Here is a 20,705-nt window from a genome sequence, read left to right on the forward strand (position 1 = left end):
AACCACTCCACAAATTTCTTGTTTATAAACTATAGTTTTGGCAAGTTGGTTAGGACATCTACTTTGTGCATGATACAAGTCATTTTCCCAACAATTGTTTACATACAGATTTCACTTAATCACAATTCCAGTGAGTCAGAAGTTTACATACACGAAGTTGACTGTGCCTTTAAACAGTTTGGAAAAATCCAGAAAAATATGTCATGGCTTTAGGAGATTCTGATCGGCTAATTGACATCATTTGAGTTAATTGGAGGTGTACCTGTGGATGTATTTCAAGGCCTACCTTCAAACTCAGTGCCTCTTTGCTTAACATAAAAAAAACAAAAGAAATCAGCCAAGACCTCAGAAAAAAATTGTAGACCTCCACAAGTCTGGTTCATCCTTGGGAGCAATTTCCAAATGCCTGAAGGTACCACGTTCATCTGTACAAACAATAGTACGCAAGTATAAACACCATGGGACCAAGCAGCCGTCATACCACTCAGGAAGGAGACGTGTTCGGTCTCCTAGAGATGAACGTACTTTGGTGCGAAAAGTGCAAATCAATCCCAGAACCACAGCAAAGGACCTTGTGAAGATGCTGGAGGAAACAGGTACAAAAGTATGTATATCCACAGTAAAATGAGTCCTATATCGATATAACCTGAAAGGCCGCTCAGCAAGGAAGAAGCCACTGCTCCAAAACTGCCATAAAATCCAGACTACAGTTGCAACTGCACATGGGGACAAAGATTGTACTTTTTGGAGAAATGTCCTCTGGTCTGATGAAACAGAAATAGAACTGTTTGGCCATTATGACCATCGTTATGTTTGGAGGAAAAAGGGGTAGGCTTGCAAGCCGAAGAACACCATCCAAACTGTGAGGCACGGGGGTGGCAGCATCATGTTGTGGGGGTGCTTTGCTGCAGGAGGGACTGGTGCACTTCACATAATAGATGGCATCAAGAGGTAGGAAAATTATGTGTATATATTGAAGCAACATCAAGACATCAGTCAGGAAGTTAAAGCTTGGTCGCAACTGGGTCTTCCAAATGGACAATGACCCCAAGCATACTTCCAAAGTTGTGGCAAAATGGCTTAAGGACAAAGTCAAGATAATGGAGTGGCCATCACAAAGCCCTGACCTCAGTCCTATAGAACATTTGTTGGCAGAACTGAAAAAGCATGTGCGAGCAAGGAGGCCTACAAACCTGACTCAGTTACACCAGCTCTGTCAGGAGGAATGGGCCAAAATTCACCCAACTTATTGTGGGAAGCTTGTAGAAGGCTACCTGAAATGTTTGACCCAAGTTAAACAACTTAGAGGCAATGCTACCAAATACTAATTGAGTGTATTTAAACTTGTGACCCACTGGGAATGTGATGAAAGAAATAAAAAAGTTAAAATAAATTATTCTCTCCACTATTATTCTGATATTTCACTTTCTTAAAATAAAGTGGTGATCCTAACTGACCTAAGACAGGGAATTTTTACTAGGAATTGTGAAAAACTGAGTTTAAATGTATTTGGCTAAGGTGTATGTAAACTTCCGACTTCAACTGTACATGTGATATGAGTAATGTAAGATAGGTAAACATTAAAGTGGCATTATTTAGAGTGCATTGTATAAAGTGACTAGTGACCCATTTATTAAATTGGCCAGTGATTTGGTCTCAATGTAGGCAGCAGCCTCAAATGAGTTAGTAATTGCTGTTTAACAGTCTGATGGCCTTGAAGCTGTTTTTCAGTCTCCCGGTCCCAGCTTTGATGCACCTGTACTGACCTCGCCTTCTGGATGGTAACGGTGTGAACAGGCAGTGGCTTGGGGGGTGTCCTTGATGATCTTTTTGGGCTGCCTGTGATATCGGGTGCTGAAGGTGTCATGGCGGGCAGGTAGTTTGACCCCGGTGATGCGTTGTGCACACCACACCACCCTCTGGAGAGCCTTGCGTTTCAGGGCGGTGCAGTTGCCGTACCAGCCTGACAGGATGCTCTCGATTGTGCATCTGTAAAAGTTTGTCAGGGTTTTGGGTGACAAGAAACATTTCTTCAGCCTCCTGAGTTTGAAGAGGTGCTGTTGCGCCTTCTTCACCATACTGTCTATGTGGGTGGACCATTTCAGTTTGTCTGTGATGTGTACGCTGAGGACCTTAAAAAAAAAAATGTACATTTTTTTAAAAAACTTTCCACCTTCTCCACTGCTGTCTCTTCGATGTGGATAGGGGGCTGCTCCCTCTGCTGTTTCCTGAAGTCTACGATCATCTCCTTTGTTTTGTTGATGTTGAGTAAGAGGTTGTTTTCCTGACACCACACTCTGAGTGCCCTCACCTCCTCCCTGTAGGCTATCTCGTCGTTGTTGGTAATCAAGCCCACTACTGTTGTGTCGTATGCAAACTTGATTGAGTTGGAGGCGTGCATGGCCAAGCAGTCGTGGGTGAACGGAGTACAAGAGGGGGCTGAGCACGCACCTTGTGGGGCCTCAGCGTTGAGGGTCAGCGAAGTGGAGATGTTTCTTACCTTCACCACCTAGGGGTGGCCTGTCAGGAAGTCCAGGACCCAATTGCACAGGGCCAGGTTGAGACCCAGGGCCTCCAGCTTGATGATGAGCTTGGAGGGTACTATGGTGTTGAATGCTGAGCTGTAGTCAATGAACAGCATTCTTACATAGGTATTCCTCTTGTCCAGGTGGGATAGGGCAGTGTGATGGTGATTGCGTCGTCTGTGGACCTGTTGGATCGGTATGCAAAGTGAAGTGGGTCTAGGGTGGCCGGTAAGGTGGAGGTGATATGATCCTTGACTAGTCTCTCAAAGCACTTCATGATGACAGAACTGAGTGCTATTGGGCAGTAGTCATTTAGTTCAGTTCTTTGCCTTCTTGGGTACAGGAACAATGGTGGCCATCTTGAAGCATGTGGGGACAACAGACTGGGATAGGGAGCGATTTAATATATCTGTAAACACACCAGCCAGCTGGTCTGCATGCTTTGAGGACAGATTTCCACCGGTAAAATGTCCATTCCTTGTGTTTCTTGGCCCAAGCAAGTCTCTTCTTCTTATTGGAGTTCTTTAGTAGTGGTTTCTTTGAAGCAATTAGACCATGAAGGCCTGATTCACGCAGTCTCCTCTGAACAGCTGATATTGAGATGTGTCTGTTACTTGAACTCTGAAGCATTTATTTGGGCTGCAATCTGAGGTGCAGTTAACTCTAATGAACTTATCCTCTGCAGCAGAGGTAACTCTGAGTCTTCCTTTCCTGTGGTGGTCCTCATGAGAGCCAGTTTCATCATAGCGCTTGATGGTTTTTGCGACTGCACTTGAAACTTTCAGTTCTTGAAATCTTCCGGATTGACTGACCATCATGTCTTAAAGTAATTATGGACTGTCGTTTCTCTTTGCTTATTTAAGCTGTTCTTGCCATAACATGGACTTGGTCTTCTACCAAATAGGGCTATCTTAAATAGGGCTATCTTAGGTATAAGAATTACGAAGAAAATAAATTCAACAAATTAACTTTTAACAAAGCACACCTGCTAATTTAAATGCATTCCAGGTGACTACCTCGAGTGTGCAAAGCTGTCATCAAGGCAAATGGTTGCTGCTTTGAAGAATGTCAAATATATTTTGATTTAACACTTTTTTGCTTAAAAGATTCCATGTGTTATTTTATAGTTGTGATGTCTTCACTATTATTCTACAATGTAGAAAATAGTACAAATAAATAAAAACCCTTGAATGAGCAGGTGTGTCCAAACTTTTGATTGAGATACTGTAATATGTACAGTACCAATTACCTCGACTAGCCCGTACCCCTGCACATTGACTCGGTACAGTTACCCCTTGTATTAAGCCTCGTTATTTTATTGTGTTACTATTTTTCCTTAATTTATTCAGCAAATTTTTCGTATTTACTTTTTAAAAACTCTACATTGCTAGTTAAGGGCTTGTAAGTAAGTATTTCACGGTAACTGTTGTATTCAACACGTGACAAAAAAAATGTAGTTGATTTTATTAGTCACATACACGTGATAGCAGATGTTATTGCGAGTGTAGCGAAATGCTTGTGCTTCTAGCTCCAACAGTGCAGTAACATCTAACAAGTAATATCTACCAAATTACACAACATATACCCAATACACACAAATCTAAGTAGGAATGAATTATGACAATATACATATGGACGAGCACTATCAGAGCAGAACAGACAGATACAGTAGAATAGTATAGAAAACAGTATATACATATGAGATGAATAATGCCAGATATGTAAACATTAAGTGACTAAGATACAGTAGAATAGTATAGAAAACAGTATATACATATGAGATGAGTAATGCCAGATATGTAAACATTATTAAGTGAATGATATATCGTAGAATAGTATACACATGAGATGAACAATCCCAGATATGTAAACATTAAGTGACTAAGATACTGTAGAATAGTATAGAATACAGTACAGTATATACACATATGATTAATGCAAGATATGGAAACATTATTAAGTGAGTACGATACCGTAGAATAGTATAGAATACAGTATATACACATATGAGTAATGCCAGATATGTAAACATTATTAAAGTGACTAGTGTTCCATTCCTTAAAGTGCCCAGTGATTTCTAGTCTATGCCTAGAAATCACTTATGTAGGTCTCAACAAAGTGTTTGCCAAATAATTTTATACTAACATTAGCCAACCAGCCAGCTGTGGCAAGATGTATGGTTATGGGCCAGAGTTTGTCATGAATAGCTCTGATAGGTAAGAAGATATCTATGTCACAGCAACAGTATGTCAGTTTAAACAGCCATTGTCAAGCCATGTGATTATCATTTGAGTCTGACTTTTGGAGATCAGATCAACTTTATTATCCCACCAGGGGGGGAATTAATTTGGTCATGTGCTTCAAATGAGGATGTATGTCTGTCTGCAATTTGATATCAAAATATTTTTGAGGACTCAATGTTCACTGTCCTGGGAAAATAGCAAAGTTAAAATCGTATAACAGTAATAATACAACTATGCAATCATAGACACCGTACACTTCCTCGCTCTTGATACGCCCACGCGTCAACACTCAGAACATAATAAAACCAGCCTCTGACCTGGATTGCCATGCCGATCACTATGTAACCAAAACGCAGAGATTCAGAAGGACCGCACTGTGAGTTTCCATCCTTACATTTCACATTGCTTTGTCATGGTTTTGCACTCCCGGATCGTGTTCAACATCATATCGAGACAATGTAGTTATATTTTGGTATCAATTGGCATTTACAAAACAGCAAGGGTAGATTCCCAACTATTCATGATAGATAATATCTAGATGCGTTTTGGATGATTCCTTTCACTGTACAGAGCTGAACCCTAACACAGTGTGTCCCAAATAGTGGGCCTGGACATGACTAGTTCCCCTTTGGTCACATCAAAGGACTGAGTTTAGGCCAGACACATTGGTTTGATTCAGTTACAAGAAAAATCCAAAAGCTTTAGGCGAGTCATTTACAGCCCTTTCTGAAGTAAAAGGTCATATTCTCATAGTTGCAAAACTGTAACCGGTTTGATATTCAGTTTGCGATACATAAAGTAATGGAAAGCGAGAGATCTTAGAGTGACAGTTCAGGTACTCCAGAAAGGCTTGCCTGTGTTTTATGTGGCTCAGACCTTCTAGGACTTTCTACTTGTTATGTCAACACAGTGCGACAATCTATGACACCCCAGTCAGAGGAAATATGGACGTCAGGCCCAGGGTTAAGCTACATGGGGGTTTCTAAACATCCAGGAATCTCTGAAGTTGCTTCTTCTTCCTTCACTAAACCTACCAGTGTGGGCTAAGTAATATCTAGGAACCTCGTCACCTGACCCCAAAAACAATTGTAAAACATATTTTTGAACTATTGCATTTTATATCAATTATATGGATTTAAAACCTGGTTATCTGTGGCTCACACTGGTCAATCAAGAGCTGAGAACAAGTCACAAATATCTCTTTCCTTTCCTGACTTCTCTAAGTGGATAGCAGCTGTCATACAGGCTCCAGACCAATTCCGCTATTTTGTGTTTTCTTGAAGCTGATCTTAATGTTTTTTGTACACAATGTCTCTGACATCATTTCCTATGACCAAAAACAGCTTCTGGACATCAGACAGCGATCACTAACCTCGATTTGGATGAGAATTTCTACTTCAACGAGTTGGCAGCTCTGGATGTTATGCTTACTCCAGACCAGGCCCTAATGCCCGGGACTTGAAAGAGGAAGTAGCGGCAGAAAAAGAGGCAGGCGAAATGGCATCCTGCCGAGACTACGTCAGCAAACAAATAGACGCCATTGACCTCCGTTCTGTTGGCAAATGTGCAGTTACTGGAAAACAAACTGGATGAGCGTTGTTCAAGAATATCGTATCAAAGGGACCTGAAAAACTGTAATATCCTATGTTTCTCAGAGACGTGGCTGACGTGGTTATAAGGGCACAAGGCGAGACCCAGATGCAGACACGGGAGGCAGATGGTTTGAGTCTTTGATATTTATTACATCCAAAAGGTGTAGGCAAGAGAATGGTAGTGGACAGGCAAAAGGTCAAAACCAGTTCAGAGTCCAGGAGGTACAGAGTGGCAGGCAGGCTCGAGGTCAGGGCAGGCAGAATGGTTAGGCAGCGAGAAAACAGGCAAGGGTCAAAACTGGGAGGACTTGTAAAAGAGAATAGAAAAAGGCATGCGAACTGGAAAACCACACTGGTTGACTTGGAACATACAACACAAACTGGCACAGAGAGACAGGAAATAGGGATATATACACTAGGGATAACAAGCTACACCTGGAGGGGGTGGAGACAATAACAAGGACAGATGAAACTGATCAGGGTGTGACAGTGGTTGTACGAGATCTTCAGTTTCTTGGCAATTTCTCGCATGGAATAGCCTTCATTTCTCAGAACAAGAATAGACTGATGAGTTTCAGAAGAAAGTTTCGTTTCTGGCCATTTTGAGCCTGTAATCGAACCCATAAATGCTGATGGTCCAGATACTGAACTAGTCTAAAGAAGGCCAGTTTTATTGCTTCTTTAATCAGGACAACAGTTTTCAGCTGTGCTAAAATAATAGCAAAAAAGGTTATCTAATGATCAATTAGCCTTATAAAATTATAAACTTGGATTAGCTAACACAATGTGCCATCGGAACACAGGCGTGATGGCTTCTAATAATGGGCCTCTGTATGCCTATGTAGATATTCCATTAAAAATCAGCTGTTTCCAGGTACAAGCTCATGATAAGCTGTAGACCATACTATTTACTTAGAGTTTTCATCTATATTTTTCATAGCTGTCTATTTACCACCACAAACCGATGCTAAGACCACACTCAACTAGCTGTATATGGCCATAAGCAAACAAGACAATGGGCATTCAGATGCGGTGTTTGTGATTTTAATGCAGGGAAACTGAAATCCGTTTTGCCTAATGTTTACCAGCATGTCACCAGTGCAACTGGAGGCGCCAAAACTCTAGATCACCTTTACTCCACACGCAGAAACGCATACAAGGCCCTCCCTCTAACTCTATCCTCCTGCTTCCAAGCAAAAACTCAAACAGGAAGTTCATCGGATGTGGTCCGATGAAGCGGATGCTAAGCTACAGAACTGTTTCACTAGCACAGACTGGACTATGTCCTGGCATTCATCCAATAACATTGATTAGTTATTGGATTCATCCAATAACATTGAGTACCACATCAGTCACCGACCTCATTAATAAGGGCATCAACAACGTCATCACCACAGTGACTGTACATACCCCAACCAGAAGCCATGGATTACAAAAATCTAATAAAAGCAAATTGTATTGGTCACATACACATATTTAGCAGATGTTATGGGGGTATAGCAAAATGCTTGTGTTCCTAGCTCCAACAGTGCAGTAGTATCTAACAATTCACAACAATACACACAAATCTAAAAGTAAAATAATGAAATTCAGAAATATATAAATATTAGGACGAGAAATGTCTGAGTGGCATTGACTAAAATACAGTAGAGTACAGTATATACATATGAAATGAGTAAACAGTATGCAAACATTATTAAAATGAATTGTGTTCCATTTAAAGTGACCAGTGATTCCTTGTCTATTTACATAGGGCAGCATCCTCTAAGGTGCAGGGTTGAGTAATCGGGTGGTAGCCGGCTAGTGATGGCTATTTAAACAGTCTGATAGACTTGACATAGAGGTTGTTTCAGTCTCTCGGTCCCAGCTTTGAGAGACCAGTACGGACCTCACCTTCTGGATGATACCGGGGTGAACAGGCCCTGGCTCGGGTGCTGTAGATTTCCTGGAGGGCAGGCACTGTGCCCCTGGTGATGCGTTGGGCGCTGCAGTTGCCGTACCAGGTGGTGATACAGCCCGATAGGATGCTCTCAATTGTACATCTGTAAAAGTTTGTGAGGGTCTTAGTGGCCAAGTCAAATTTCTTCAGCCTCCTGAGGTTGAAGAGGTGCTGTTGTGCCTTCTTCACCATACTGTCTGTGTGGGTGGACCATTTCAGATTGTCAGTGATGTGTACACTGAGGAACTTGAAGCTTTTCACCTTCTCCACTGCGGTCCCCTCTATGTGAATAGGGACGTGCTCTATCTGTTGTCTCCTGAAGTCCACGATCAGCTCCTTCGTTTTGTTGACATTGAGGGAGAGGTTGTTTTCCTGGCACCACTCCACCAGGGCCCTCACTTCCTGCCTGTAGGCTGTCTTGTCATTGTTGATAATCAGGCCTACTACTGTTGTGTCATCTGCAACCTTGATTGAGTTGGAGGTGTGCATGGCCACGCAGTTGTGGGTGAACATGGAGTACAGGAGGGAGCTGAGCACACACCGTTGTGGGGCCCCTGTGTTGAGGATCAGCATAGTGGAGGTGTTGTTTCCTATCTTCACCACCTGAGGGCGGCCCGTCAGGAAGTCCAGGACCCAGTTGCACAGGGCGGGGTTCAGACTCAGGGCCCCGAGCTTAATGATGAGCTTGGAGGGTACAGTATTATTGTGTTGAAGGCTGAGCTATAGTCAATGAACAGCATCCTTACATAGGTATTCCTCTTGCCCAGATGGGATAGGGCAGTGAGCATCCTCACTGAGCTAAAGACAAGAGCTGCCGCTTTCAAAGAGCGGGATGCTAATCCGGACGCTTATGAGAAATGCCACTACAACCTCCGATGAACCATCAAACAGGCAAAGCGTCAATACAGTAATAAGATCCAATCCTACCACCCCGGCTATGTCAGGGCTTGCAAACTATCATGGATTACAAAAGGAAAACCCAGCCGCGAGCTGCGCAGCGACACGAGCCTACTGTACCAGACAAGCTAAATGCCTTCTATGCTTGCTTCGAGGCAAGCAACACTGAACCATGCATGAGAGAATCAGCTGTTCCAGACTACTGTGTGATTTCGCTCGATATGAGTAAGACCTTTAAACAGGTTAACATTCGCAAGGCCGGGGGGCCAGACGGAATACCAGGACGCGTACTCAGAGCATTCGCTGACCAACTGGCAAGTGTCTTCACTGACATTTTCAACCTATCCCTGGCCCTGTTTGTAATACCTACATGTTTCAAGCAGACCGCCATAGTCCCTGTGCCCAAGAAGCCAAGGAAACTTGACTAAATGACTAACGCTCCGTAGCACTCTCATCAAATAGCCATTGAAATGCTTTTAAAGGCTGGTCATGGCTCACATCAACACCATCATCCCAGACACCCTAGATCCACTCTAATTTGCATACCGCCCCTACAGATCCACAGATGAGGCAATCTCTATTGCACTCCGCACTCCAAATAAAATGTTCATTTTATTTGTGTTTTGTTGTCTCATGGGTAGCAGATAAATAAGCCGCATTTTATATATCGACATGCACACATCCTCTCTCCAGACAAAATGGGGTCACAGAAGTGCTGATACGCTTCCAAGCTGTACAGGCCCTGAGCAACACGCAAGACTCTAACCAGTCACTGCAGCAGACTCAGAATGACACCTCGACACCTTCTGACAGAGACCTCAACAGGGGACGCTAGGAACCACATCACACAGGGTGACAAGGTGGCATCACAGGAAGAGGCAAGACCAGCAGGAAAGACACAGGAAGTTGGTGAAGTCCATAAAGGAAAGTACTGTATAGTACAGTACCCGTAAGAGCTCTCTCTCCATCTCTCGCTCTCATTCTGGGTGGTGGTAGATGGTAGATGTAGTGGTGGTAGATGTAGCCTGTTCTAAAATAGGACAGTGGCTGGATGCAGTCAGCCTCTCACTCATCTGTGTGATGTTGTGCAGTGGTTGATTGGTAGAGAGCACATGGGGAAACCATATCATTGGAGGCATCTATCTAGAACAGAGTTTCGTCTAGATGGAGAGATAGATAGCAAAGCTGTTGTGTAGTTCATAGCCTAGTGTGTACGGGAATGACTAGACAACAACCGGGTAGGAGGAGGTAGGAGTATCACACAACCGTTGCTTCTCTGATATGATCTTTTCAACCTATGTGGTTGATCACTGAGATAAGAAGATGGATGCATGCAACTGGCTACAGGAATGACCATCCATAGTACAATAACCGCTGTGTGTGCAGGCTTACATTCCAGCCCAGCAATAGTACACGATTTACCTTAACAAGATCTTGATGAATTCACTAGTTGAATCAGGTGTGTTTTTTGCAGAGATGGGCCCTGTTCCCCAAAAGCATTTTAAGGCTAAATTCATAGTTAGAAACTTCAAAAGAGCAACATTTAATCTCCCAAAACCATTGCTATTAATATTTCACTTGAAAACGCTCAAAATTTACTGCCTGCCTCAGACCACTCATAGAACAGTGCATCGTTAGATGCTTTTTTGCCCTCCCGCGTCACTTTATACATAGAAGATCTCCGCTAATCATAGAATCACATGGTTTATCCAGCTCTCTGTGACAGCTGATAACTTCAGAACAAAATGTACTATAAATATAGTTGCCAATGTCTTTGCAATTGATACAAACAAGCATGAATGAAGTGAAAACCGAGATGACTGTGTTAAAATATAAATACAGTAGGCTATAGGCCTATTTCAGTCCTATCGAAATACATTTCATGTTCAATCAATTGAGTTCCATTTTCCTACTTGTAGGCTACTGTCTGTAATTTGTCTCAATATATTTAATGATGTGTAATGTGTAGCCTAATGGTGACTTAGTGCATTTTATTAGGTAAGCATTAGAATAAGCGCCCTCAGTATTTGCAGCTGTAGGTGGTAATAGAAACTGATCCATAATCAGTATTGTGACATAATGCTAATGTTAAGGTAACATTTAAATTGAGAAAACTGATCCAAGATCAGCCCTGACTTCCTTTCGATCCTATCAGTTGAGACATGCTCCAACGATGCACTTAGCAACTGTCATCTCTGTGTGGTGCTTTGGGAAACGCATGTTACATCTTCGGCCATTGTAGGAAAGATGCATCGTTAAAACACTCCTAAACCTAAATTCCATCGCTCTCGTGAAACTGGGCCCTGAGCTGTAAGAAAAGCATGCACAAACTGTAGGTCCCCATGACCAGCAATCAAGAACATTGCACTAGGAGAAGCAAACAGAGCCACACAAGAGATCATATAATCTAGTCATCCCTTCTAAGAATCACTGCTCCTCTAATTTACGCGATGCATACAAAGCCCTCCCTCCCCGACCCTCCCTTAGGCAAATCCAACCATCTTGATCCTACCGTCTTATAGGCAGAAACTCAAACAGGATGTACCAGTGACAAGAACCATTCAACGCTGGTCTGAGCAACAGGAATCCACGCTTCAAGATTGTTTTGATCATGCGGACTGGGATGTGTTCCGGTCAGCCTCAGAAAACAACATCGATCTATACACTGACTCAGTGAGTGAGTTTATACGGAAGTGCATTGGAGATGTTGTACCCACTGTTGCTATTAAAACCTACCCTAACCAGAAACCGTGGATGGATGGCGGCATTCACGCAAAATTGAAAGCGCGAACCACTGCGTTGAACCATGGAAAGAGGTCTGGGAATATGGCTGAATATAAACAGTGTAGTTATTCCCTTCACAAGAAAGGGAACAAAATGCCAGTACAGGGACAAAGTGGAGTCGCAATTCAACGGCTCAGACTCGAGACGTATGTGGCAGGGTCTACAGGAAATCACAGACTACAAAAATAAAACCAGCCATGTCACGGACACTGACATCACGCTTCCAGACAAACTAAACACCTTCTTTGCCTGCTTTGAGGATAATATAGTGCCACCGTCGCGGCCCGCTAACAAGGACTGGCTACAGTGCCACCGTCTTGCGCTCCCCCTTTCTTTCTCCGTGGCCGACGTGAGTAAAACATTTAAACGTGTAAACACTCGCAAGGCTGCTGGCCCAAACGACATCCCAAGCTGTGTCCTCAGATTATGCGCAGACCAGCTGGCTGGTGTGTTTACGGACATATTCAATCACTCCATATCCCAGTCTGCTGTCCCCACATGCTTCAAGATGGTCACCATTGCTCCTGTACTCAAGAAGGCAAAGATAACTGAACTAAATGACTATCGCCCCGTAGCACTCAGTTCTGTCACCATGAAGTGCTTTGAGAGACTAGTCAAGGATCATATCACCTCCACCTTACCGGCCACCCTAGACCCACTTCAGTTTGCAAACCGCCCCAACAGGTCCACAGACGATACAATCTCCATCACACTGCACACTGCCATATCCCATCTGGACAAGAGGAATACCTATGTAAGAATGCTGTTCATTGACTACAGCTCAGCATTCAACACCATAGTACCCTCCAAGCTCATCATCAAGCTGGAGGCCCTGGGTCCCTGTGCAATTGGGTCCTGGACTTCCTGACGGGCCGCTCCCAGGTGGTGAATGTAGGAAACAACATCTCCACTTCGCTGACCTTTAACACTGGGGCCCCACAAGGTTGCGTGCTCAGCCCCCTCCTGTACTCCCTGTTCACCCACGACTGTGTGGCCATGCACGCCTCCAACTCAATCATCAAGTTTGTCGACAGCAGAACAGTAGTGTGATTACCAACAACGATGAGAGCCTACAGGGAGGCGGTGAGGGCACTCGGAGTGTGGTGTCAGGAAAACAACCTCTCACTCAACGCCAACAAAACAAAAGGAGATGATCGTGGACTTCAGGAAACAGCAGAGGGAGCATCCCCCTATCTGCATCGAAAGGACAGTAGTGGAGAAGGTGGAAAGTTTTAAGTTCCTCGGCGTACACATCACAGACAAACTGAAATGGTCCACCCAACAGCGCCTCTTCAACCTCAGGAGGCTGAAGAAATTTGGCTTGTCACCCAAAACCCTGACAAAATTTTACAGATGCACAATTGAGAGCATCCTGTTGGGCTATATCACAACCTTGTACGGCAACTGCACCACCCTCAACCGCAAGGCTCTCCAGAGGGTGGTGTGGTCTGCACAATGCATCATCGGGGGCAAACTACCTGCCCTCCATGACACCTACAGCACCCGATGTCACAGGAATGCCAAAAAGATCATCAAGGACAACAACCACCCGAGCCACTCCCTGTTCACACCGCTACCATCCAGAAGGCGAGGTCAGTACAGGTGCATTAAAGCTGGGACTGCGAGACTTAAAAACAGCTTCTATCTCAAGGCCATCAGACTGCTAAACAGAAATCACTAACTCAGAGTGGCTGCTGCCTACATTGAGACCCAATCACTGGCCACTTTAATAAATGGAACACTTGTCACTTCAAACGATGCCACTTTAATAATTACACTTTAATCACTTTACATGTCTTACATTACTCATATCACATGTATATACACTATTTTATACCATCTATTGCACCTTGCCTGTGCCGCTCGGCCATCGCTCATCCATATATTTAAATGTATATATTCTCATTCACCCCTTTAGATTTGTGTGTATTAGGTAGTTGTTGGGGAACTGTTAGGTTACTTTTTAAATATTACTGCACTGTCGGAACTAGAAGCACAAGCATTTCACTACACCTGCATTAATAACATCTGCTAACCATGTGCATAAAATTGTATTTTATTTGATTTACAGGGTGCACAATATCCGTGAGGGAAATTAGTAATCCAGTTTTAAAGGGCAACTCAGCCACTTTTCAACCTCATTTTCAACAGCACAAAAGCAGTAATTTTCAAACACTATGAGATCTGCGGGGATGTGGGGAACAAGAAAATACCCTCCCTCTGGCTAGAAACTCGTTAGTCTTGAAAATCACAGTTTTTCTTACTTTTAATCCTACCCTGAGATGTTATAGATAGTGGCGATTTTAGCATATAAATCTTGGTGGGGCAAGCGGTTAAGAGGCAATCCGTAATTTCGATTAAGACATTAATGAGCGAGCTAGGATGGACATAGTCAATATAACTATTTGTTTAGCACTTTTGAAATGTACAGCGACAGAATTGAGCACATGGGCCATTCTTACAGTGTTCTCCCTGTACACCAAGTCAGAACCGTAGGATAAATAAAAGGGGAATAAGCAGACAATGAAAGCTCTTACAATATTCAATGATTACATTTCTCTAAAACAGGTTATCCTCTACGGGCCACGGGGGCAGTATTGAGAATTTTGAAAAAAATATGTGGCAATTTTTAACTGCCTCCTACACCAACTCAGAAGCTAGGATATGCATATTATTAACACATTCGGATAGAAAACACTCTGAATTTTCTAAAACAGTTTGAATGGTGTCTGTAAGTATAACAAAACTCATATTGCAGGCAAAAACCTGTGAAAAATAGATTAAAAAAAATGAGAATTTTGTGACTGTACTATTTAGTGTCATTGTTTTAAAGATACCACAGTGAGAAAGGATTCAGTTCGCAACTCCTACTGCTTCCACTAGATGTCAACGATCTTTAGAAAGTTGTTGGAAGCATCTGTGATGAATACAGACCGAATAAGAAAGCTTACAAGTTGACACGTCATCACTTCATTTTTTGCGCCTGCGCATGAATCTGAGAAGAGTGCCTTTGTCATTATCGTTTATTCTAGACACTTGATAGGTTGTGTGAAAATATTACTGATGTTTACTGATGTTTCACGTTAAAAATGGAACAAAAGATTAATGATGAACAACGTTTGACATGTTTAAACAAACGTAAATAGATTATTTACTAGGTTTTCTTTAGCTTTTTGACGTGACTTTACACTGCCCACCTCATTTTGTGGGAGCCTACTGAACGCTAACTATTTGGACATAAATTATGAACTTTGTCAAAAGAAACCACATTTGTTCTGGACCTGGGATCTCTGGCAGCGCCTTCTGATGGAGATAATCAAAGGTAAGGGGATATTTAGAATGTTATTATCGATATTAGATGATGCTAATGCTAACGGTATAGCTTAGCTTAGCTTAGCATATAGCTTATTGTTGTTAGCATAGGACCCAGTTTATGCAAAATGTGATTTCCCAGTAAAGTTATTTTGAGATCTGGCCATTCGGTAGCAATTACGAGATGATAATATATTATTCTTTGAATGACAATATTATAATTTACCAATGTTTTCGAATAGTAATTCCGTGATTTGTAATGCTGGATTCACTGGGTGCATTCGAGCCGAAAAAAATTCTGAATTTCACCGCGACTGTAAATGCTGTTTTTGGATATAAATATGAACTTGATGGAACTAAAAATGCATGTATTGTATAACATAATGTCCTATGAGTGTCATCTGATGCAGATTGTCAAAGGTAAGTGCATAATTCTAGCTAGTTTTCTGTCTGTTGATGCCCTTCTTTGAATTGGCTAAACATTACACGCAGCTATTGTCAATGTACTCTCCTCACATAACCTAACTTTATGCATTCTCCGTAATGCCTCTGAAAATCGGACAGCGTGGTTAGATTTAGGAGATATATCTTTCAAATGGAGGAAAATAGTTGATTATTTGATTTTTTGAAATGATTACTCTTGCAGTTTTGAATTCCCCGCCATGGTCACATGACAATGAATCCCAATACCGGGATAAGATCGGGATAAGATCCTCAACAGGTTATAGGCTACATGTGCACCACCAAGTCAGAACAGTAGGCAAAATTAAGAGGGGTAAATAGACCCAAATTATTAGAGGCAGATGAGCTACTAACATCTTACTACAAAACAACATACACTTAGTATTACATTCTTAGCTACAGTATACATACCTCCCTGGCTTATTACATAATTTATGCAGTAGCTTACAATATATTTTTAGACTCACCTTGTTGTGCTGTGTTCACTTGAACAGGAAGGTGGCACGGCGGTCCTTCATGTGAAAAATTTTTCATCAATGTATGGCATTATCTGGATTGATGTGCTTTCAAAACAACTGGGACCTTGAAAAAAAAGTTGAATCTTGATGACGTCATTGGTCGTAGCTCTAGAAAGGGGCCGGATTTACAAGTCCGAGTTGGATGACCGTTCAAAATGTATTTTCCCAGTCGCAGCTCGTTTATTTTCCAACTTCCCAGTTGTCTTGAACTCACTGAAGTCAAGTTTTCGCAGTTCCAAGTTAACTTTTGTTTTGAGCGCGGCACAAATCATGCCTCATTGACAGCATGGCCAAAGTCAAGGTTGTTGTTTATAATTTTAAACTTGGTAAAGAGCCCCTTAATCCCAGATTTGGGACCACACAGCCACTGTCACTGATTCCTTCCAAACCACTCATTGTTGATTTTGCAATTTCACATTTACATTTTACATTTTAGTCATTTAGCAGACGCTCTTATCCAGAGCGACTTACAGTAGTGAATGCATACATTTCATACATTATTTCTCCGTACTGGTCCCCCCCTTGCTGTGTAATGTTTACGTCCAATGGCTGATGAGCACCAACGTGTTTTATCTATAATCTATCTTCATTATTTATCTTCATATGACAAGGGTTAAAAAGATTTGCCAGTAGATTGTCGACTTGATTCATGATGATGACTGCTAGGTAAGATTTTGAAAGTATGATGTTAACATGTCAGTCCAATCAAAGCTACTGCTGATATAACGTGATTTGACGTCCCTTTATCTGTGGCCAATGACCTTGAGCCTTCTTGGATGGGCACTTCTAATGCAACTCTATGGCAGCACTCAAGGGCTACAATCTTCGAGGTCTACGCTTACACGGAACCCAAACCGGCTGCGCGCGTGCACCATCATGCATACATTTAATTTGTCCCCCTACACCAAACGCGATCACGACACGCAGGTTAAAATATCAAAACAAACTCTGAACCAATTACATTAATTTGGGAACAGGTCGAAAAGCATAAAACATTTATGGCAATTTAGCTAGTTAGCTTGCACTTGCTAGCTAATTTGTCCTATTTAGCTAGCTTGCTGTTGCTAGCTAATTTGTCCTGGGATATAAACATTGAGTTGTTATTTTACCTGAAATACACAAGGTCCTCTACTCCGACAATTAATCCACACATAAAACGGTCAACCGAATTGTTTCTAGTTATCTTTCCTCCTTCCAGGCTTTTTCATCTTTGAACTTATATGTTGATTGGCATCTAAACGTTCATAGTATTCCTACACCAACCGGTAACACAGTTCATCTTTCAATCACCCACGTGGGTATAACCAATGAGTTGATGGCACGTGGGTACCTGCTTCTATAAACCAATGAGGAGATGGGAGAGGCAGGACTTGCAGCGCGATCTGCGTCAGAAATAGAAAGGAGTTCTGTTTTAGCGCTTGGCAACGCAGACACTCGTTGACGTGCGCGAGCAGTGTGGGTGAAATAATTGAATAACATAGATTTCTACATTTATTTTGCAATGCTCGCGCACGCGACGTGAGCAGTGTGGTCAGCCTATTAGTCTTGGCAGTGATGTGGTGTCCCCATGAGTGACAGAACACTGAGCTAATCATGGCACAACGCTCCGTATTTTCTGCTGTCTTGCCCCACCACCACAGAAAGCACTGAGCTATGCTGAAACACCTGCCTTACTCAAGAAAACAAAAAAGAGGCCATGTTTGTATGCGACTTTATTAACTCATATATATATATATATATATGAGTTAATAAATATATATATATATTTACACACACATATTTACACACACATATACACACACACATACATATATACACAAACACACACACACACATACATATGGCAAAAAAAAAAATATATATTTTTTTTTACATTGTTTTCAAACTGATATGTGACATGTATTAATGCCAAAATAACATGCAAAACAGGCAAGGCCCCCCCTCCCACAAAATAAATATTATTTTTATTGTATTTATTTTTTGCTAAATACTATGTGGGGCTCAAAACAGGACGACCGGTCACCACTGGTTACAGAGAAGCATTTTTTCAAAACTTTTTAAACACAGATCATATAAAACGTGCCATTTTCACATATGTAGACAGTGGTATGGTGCTGGAGATAATGACTATGAGGTTGAAAAGTAGCGGAAATGCCCTTTAACACCCAAAGACATTGGTAGTAGATAAGGTGATAAGGCCAACTAACTTAGATCTGCAGAATCTCCCGTTGTTTCCAATGGTCTACCATCGACATGCAGGTCAAAGATAAAAAATGTAATATTATCACATTTCTAATCAATAGTACTTGCAGTTCCTCCACTCAAGGCAATCATATAAATACACCACTCCGGGAGACAGAAGGATGTGGAAGACATCAGAGATGGAGCTCAAAAACAACGCGTCGAAATACCTGGTGAGTAAAATGGACAGCATGTGTGAGAAAGCAACTACTAAGGTTTTTTGTTATACTGAAAATCACAGGTAATAATTGATTCATTTGCCATACTTTTGTTGCCATATACTTCTGATGTGCTGGTTGATTTATCTTATATTAAAAAATTGTTTGCCTCATGTATTCATTAGTACACTGCAGCATCACATCCGATTTGGACAAATATATTCATTTAATTGATGAAAATGCAAGTAGAATAGTTTCTGTCCCATGGTTTTTGATTATCCGGCCTGTTTCTGCTTAAGTTTCAGCACTATTAATTTGTTACATAACTTGTAATATTTACTTGTATTTCCATCTCTTCCCATCCTCAGGTTGTGTGCTGTGTGTCTATGCTGCTGGGCCTGACCATGGGCAAAGGGAAGGTGGGGGAGAAGGAGAGGTGTGAGGACACACTGACCATTCCTTCAGACTACTACAAGACTCCTTCAGAGGCATCAGAGGGAAACGGGAACATCAACACACGCTCCCTGTCCCCCTGGACCTGGAAGTAAGTTTACAGCAACACATACACTAAAGTATTTGATACTGTACTTAAAGGGATAGTTTTCAGAAATGCTGACTTCGGGAGGAGTTATGTGACTGTCTTAAAATGTTAATAAAAAAAAATGTATCCCTTAAAACAGTATTTAGTAAGTTTTACTGTTTAAATATTTGTTGTTGATTTATTGCTTAAGTGGTTTTTCTCTCCTTCTGTTCCTTCTCTAGACCCATTACAGTGGAGGACCGTATTCCTCTGACCATTTGGGAGGCCAAGTGCAGCTCTATGTACTGTGTCTACCCCACCAACAGCAGCCAGGCCGTGGGCTACCGGCAGAACTCTGTACCTATCTACCAGAAGGTCCTGGTGCTCCATATCTCAGCCACTAGGAAGTGCTACAGCGTCTCCTTCCTGTCCGTGGCCGTGGGGTGCACCTGTGCCTGGGCTAGAACCTCTTGATGTAGTCTGCAGAACAGTATATCTATGGTCTTTCTTTGTTTGGCTATTAATTTAATTCAATCAAAATGTTATTTCATGTATTTTAATTTAAAGCTTCCAAGGAAGTCCAATATTTGTTGATCCCACAAAGCCAGAAGAATTGATGGTGAATAATTGAGTAGAATTCAAGAAAAATATCACCATTAAAATGTTATGTATTCATAAATGTTTTCCACTTGAGCAATAAAAGCATTTTAAAACCCCACTTCTCTTACACTTTTTGAACCATATATATGTTTATAATATACTATAATAGTATTGTGGACTCTACATGGAAAATACACTGGATTTTATTCACGTCTCCATCGCAACCAAAAATCTGTTGCATTGAGGGTGGAATTTCAACCACATGATTAGTATGTCATCATTGTAACCAGTGCTGTGTGTAAGTTTACTATGCAAACAATTTGGAATTTCGAACACATTGTTTCTTATAAAAAACAGAAGTAAAGCAATCGGTCTTTCCTCAACTCTTAGCCAAAAGAGACTGGCATGCATAATATTAATATTAGCCCTCATATTACAATGAAGAGCAAGTACTGGGACAGCTGCAGCTTTACTAGGTCCTTCTTTGTAGCATATACAATAATCAAGATAAGATAAAACTAGAGCCTGCAGGACTTTTTGTGGAGTGTGGTGTCAAAAATGCAGAGCATCTCTTTATTACGGCCAGACCTCTCCCCATCTTTACAACCATTGAATCTATATGTTTTGACCATGACAGTTTAGAATCTAAGGTAACACCAAGTAATTTAGTCTCCTTAACTTGTTTAATAACCACACCAGATTCAGCTGAGGTCTAAAACTTAGGGAATGATTTGTATCAAATACAATACTCTTAGTTTTAGAGATGTTCAGGACCAGTTTATTACTGGCCACCCATTCCAAAACAGACAACTCTTTATAAAGGGTTTCAGTGACTTCATTAGCTGTGGTTGCTGATATGGTTGAATGAATCATCAGCATACATGGACACACATGCTTTATTTAATGCCAGTGGT

The 20,705-nt window shown here is 41.7% G+C and overlaps 1 protein-coding gene across 1 annotated transcript; it reads left to right on the forward strand.

Moving 5' to 3' along the window:
* The first annotated feature begins 5,127 nt into the window (after positions 1-5,127).
* Positions 5,128-19,665, forward strand: LOC115162714 (interleukin-17A-like). Its single transcript, XM_029714183.1, has 4 exons — positions 5,128-5,144; positions 18,585-18,686; positions 19,040-19,215; positions 19,434-19,665. Exons 2-4 carry the CDS (start codon positions 18,636-18,638, stop codon positions 19,663-19,665), a joined length of 459 nt encoding a protein of 152 aa, XP_029570043.1. The 5' UTR covers positions 5,128-5,144; positions 18,585-18,635.
* Positions 19,666-20,705: the final 1,040 nt, after the last annotated feature.

This window comes from Salmo trutta, chromosome 25, assembly GCF_901001165.1.
Source record: "Salmo trutta chromosome 25, fSalTru1.1, whole genome shotgun sequence".
Taxonomy (NCBI): Eukaryota; Metazoa; Chordata; class Actinopteri; order Salmoniformes; family Salmonidae; genus Salmo; species Salmo trutta.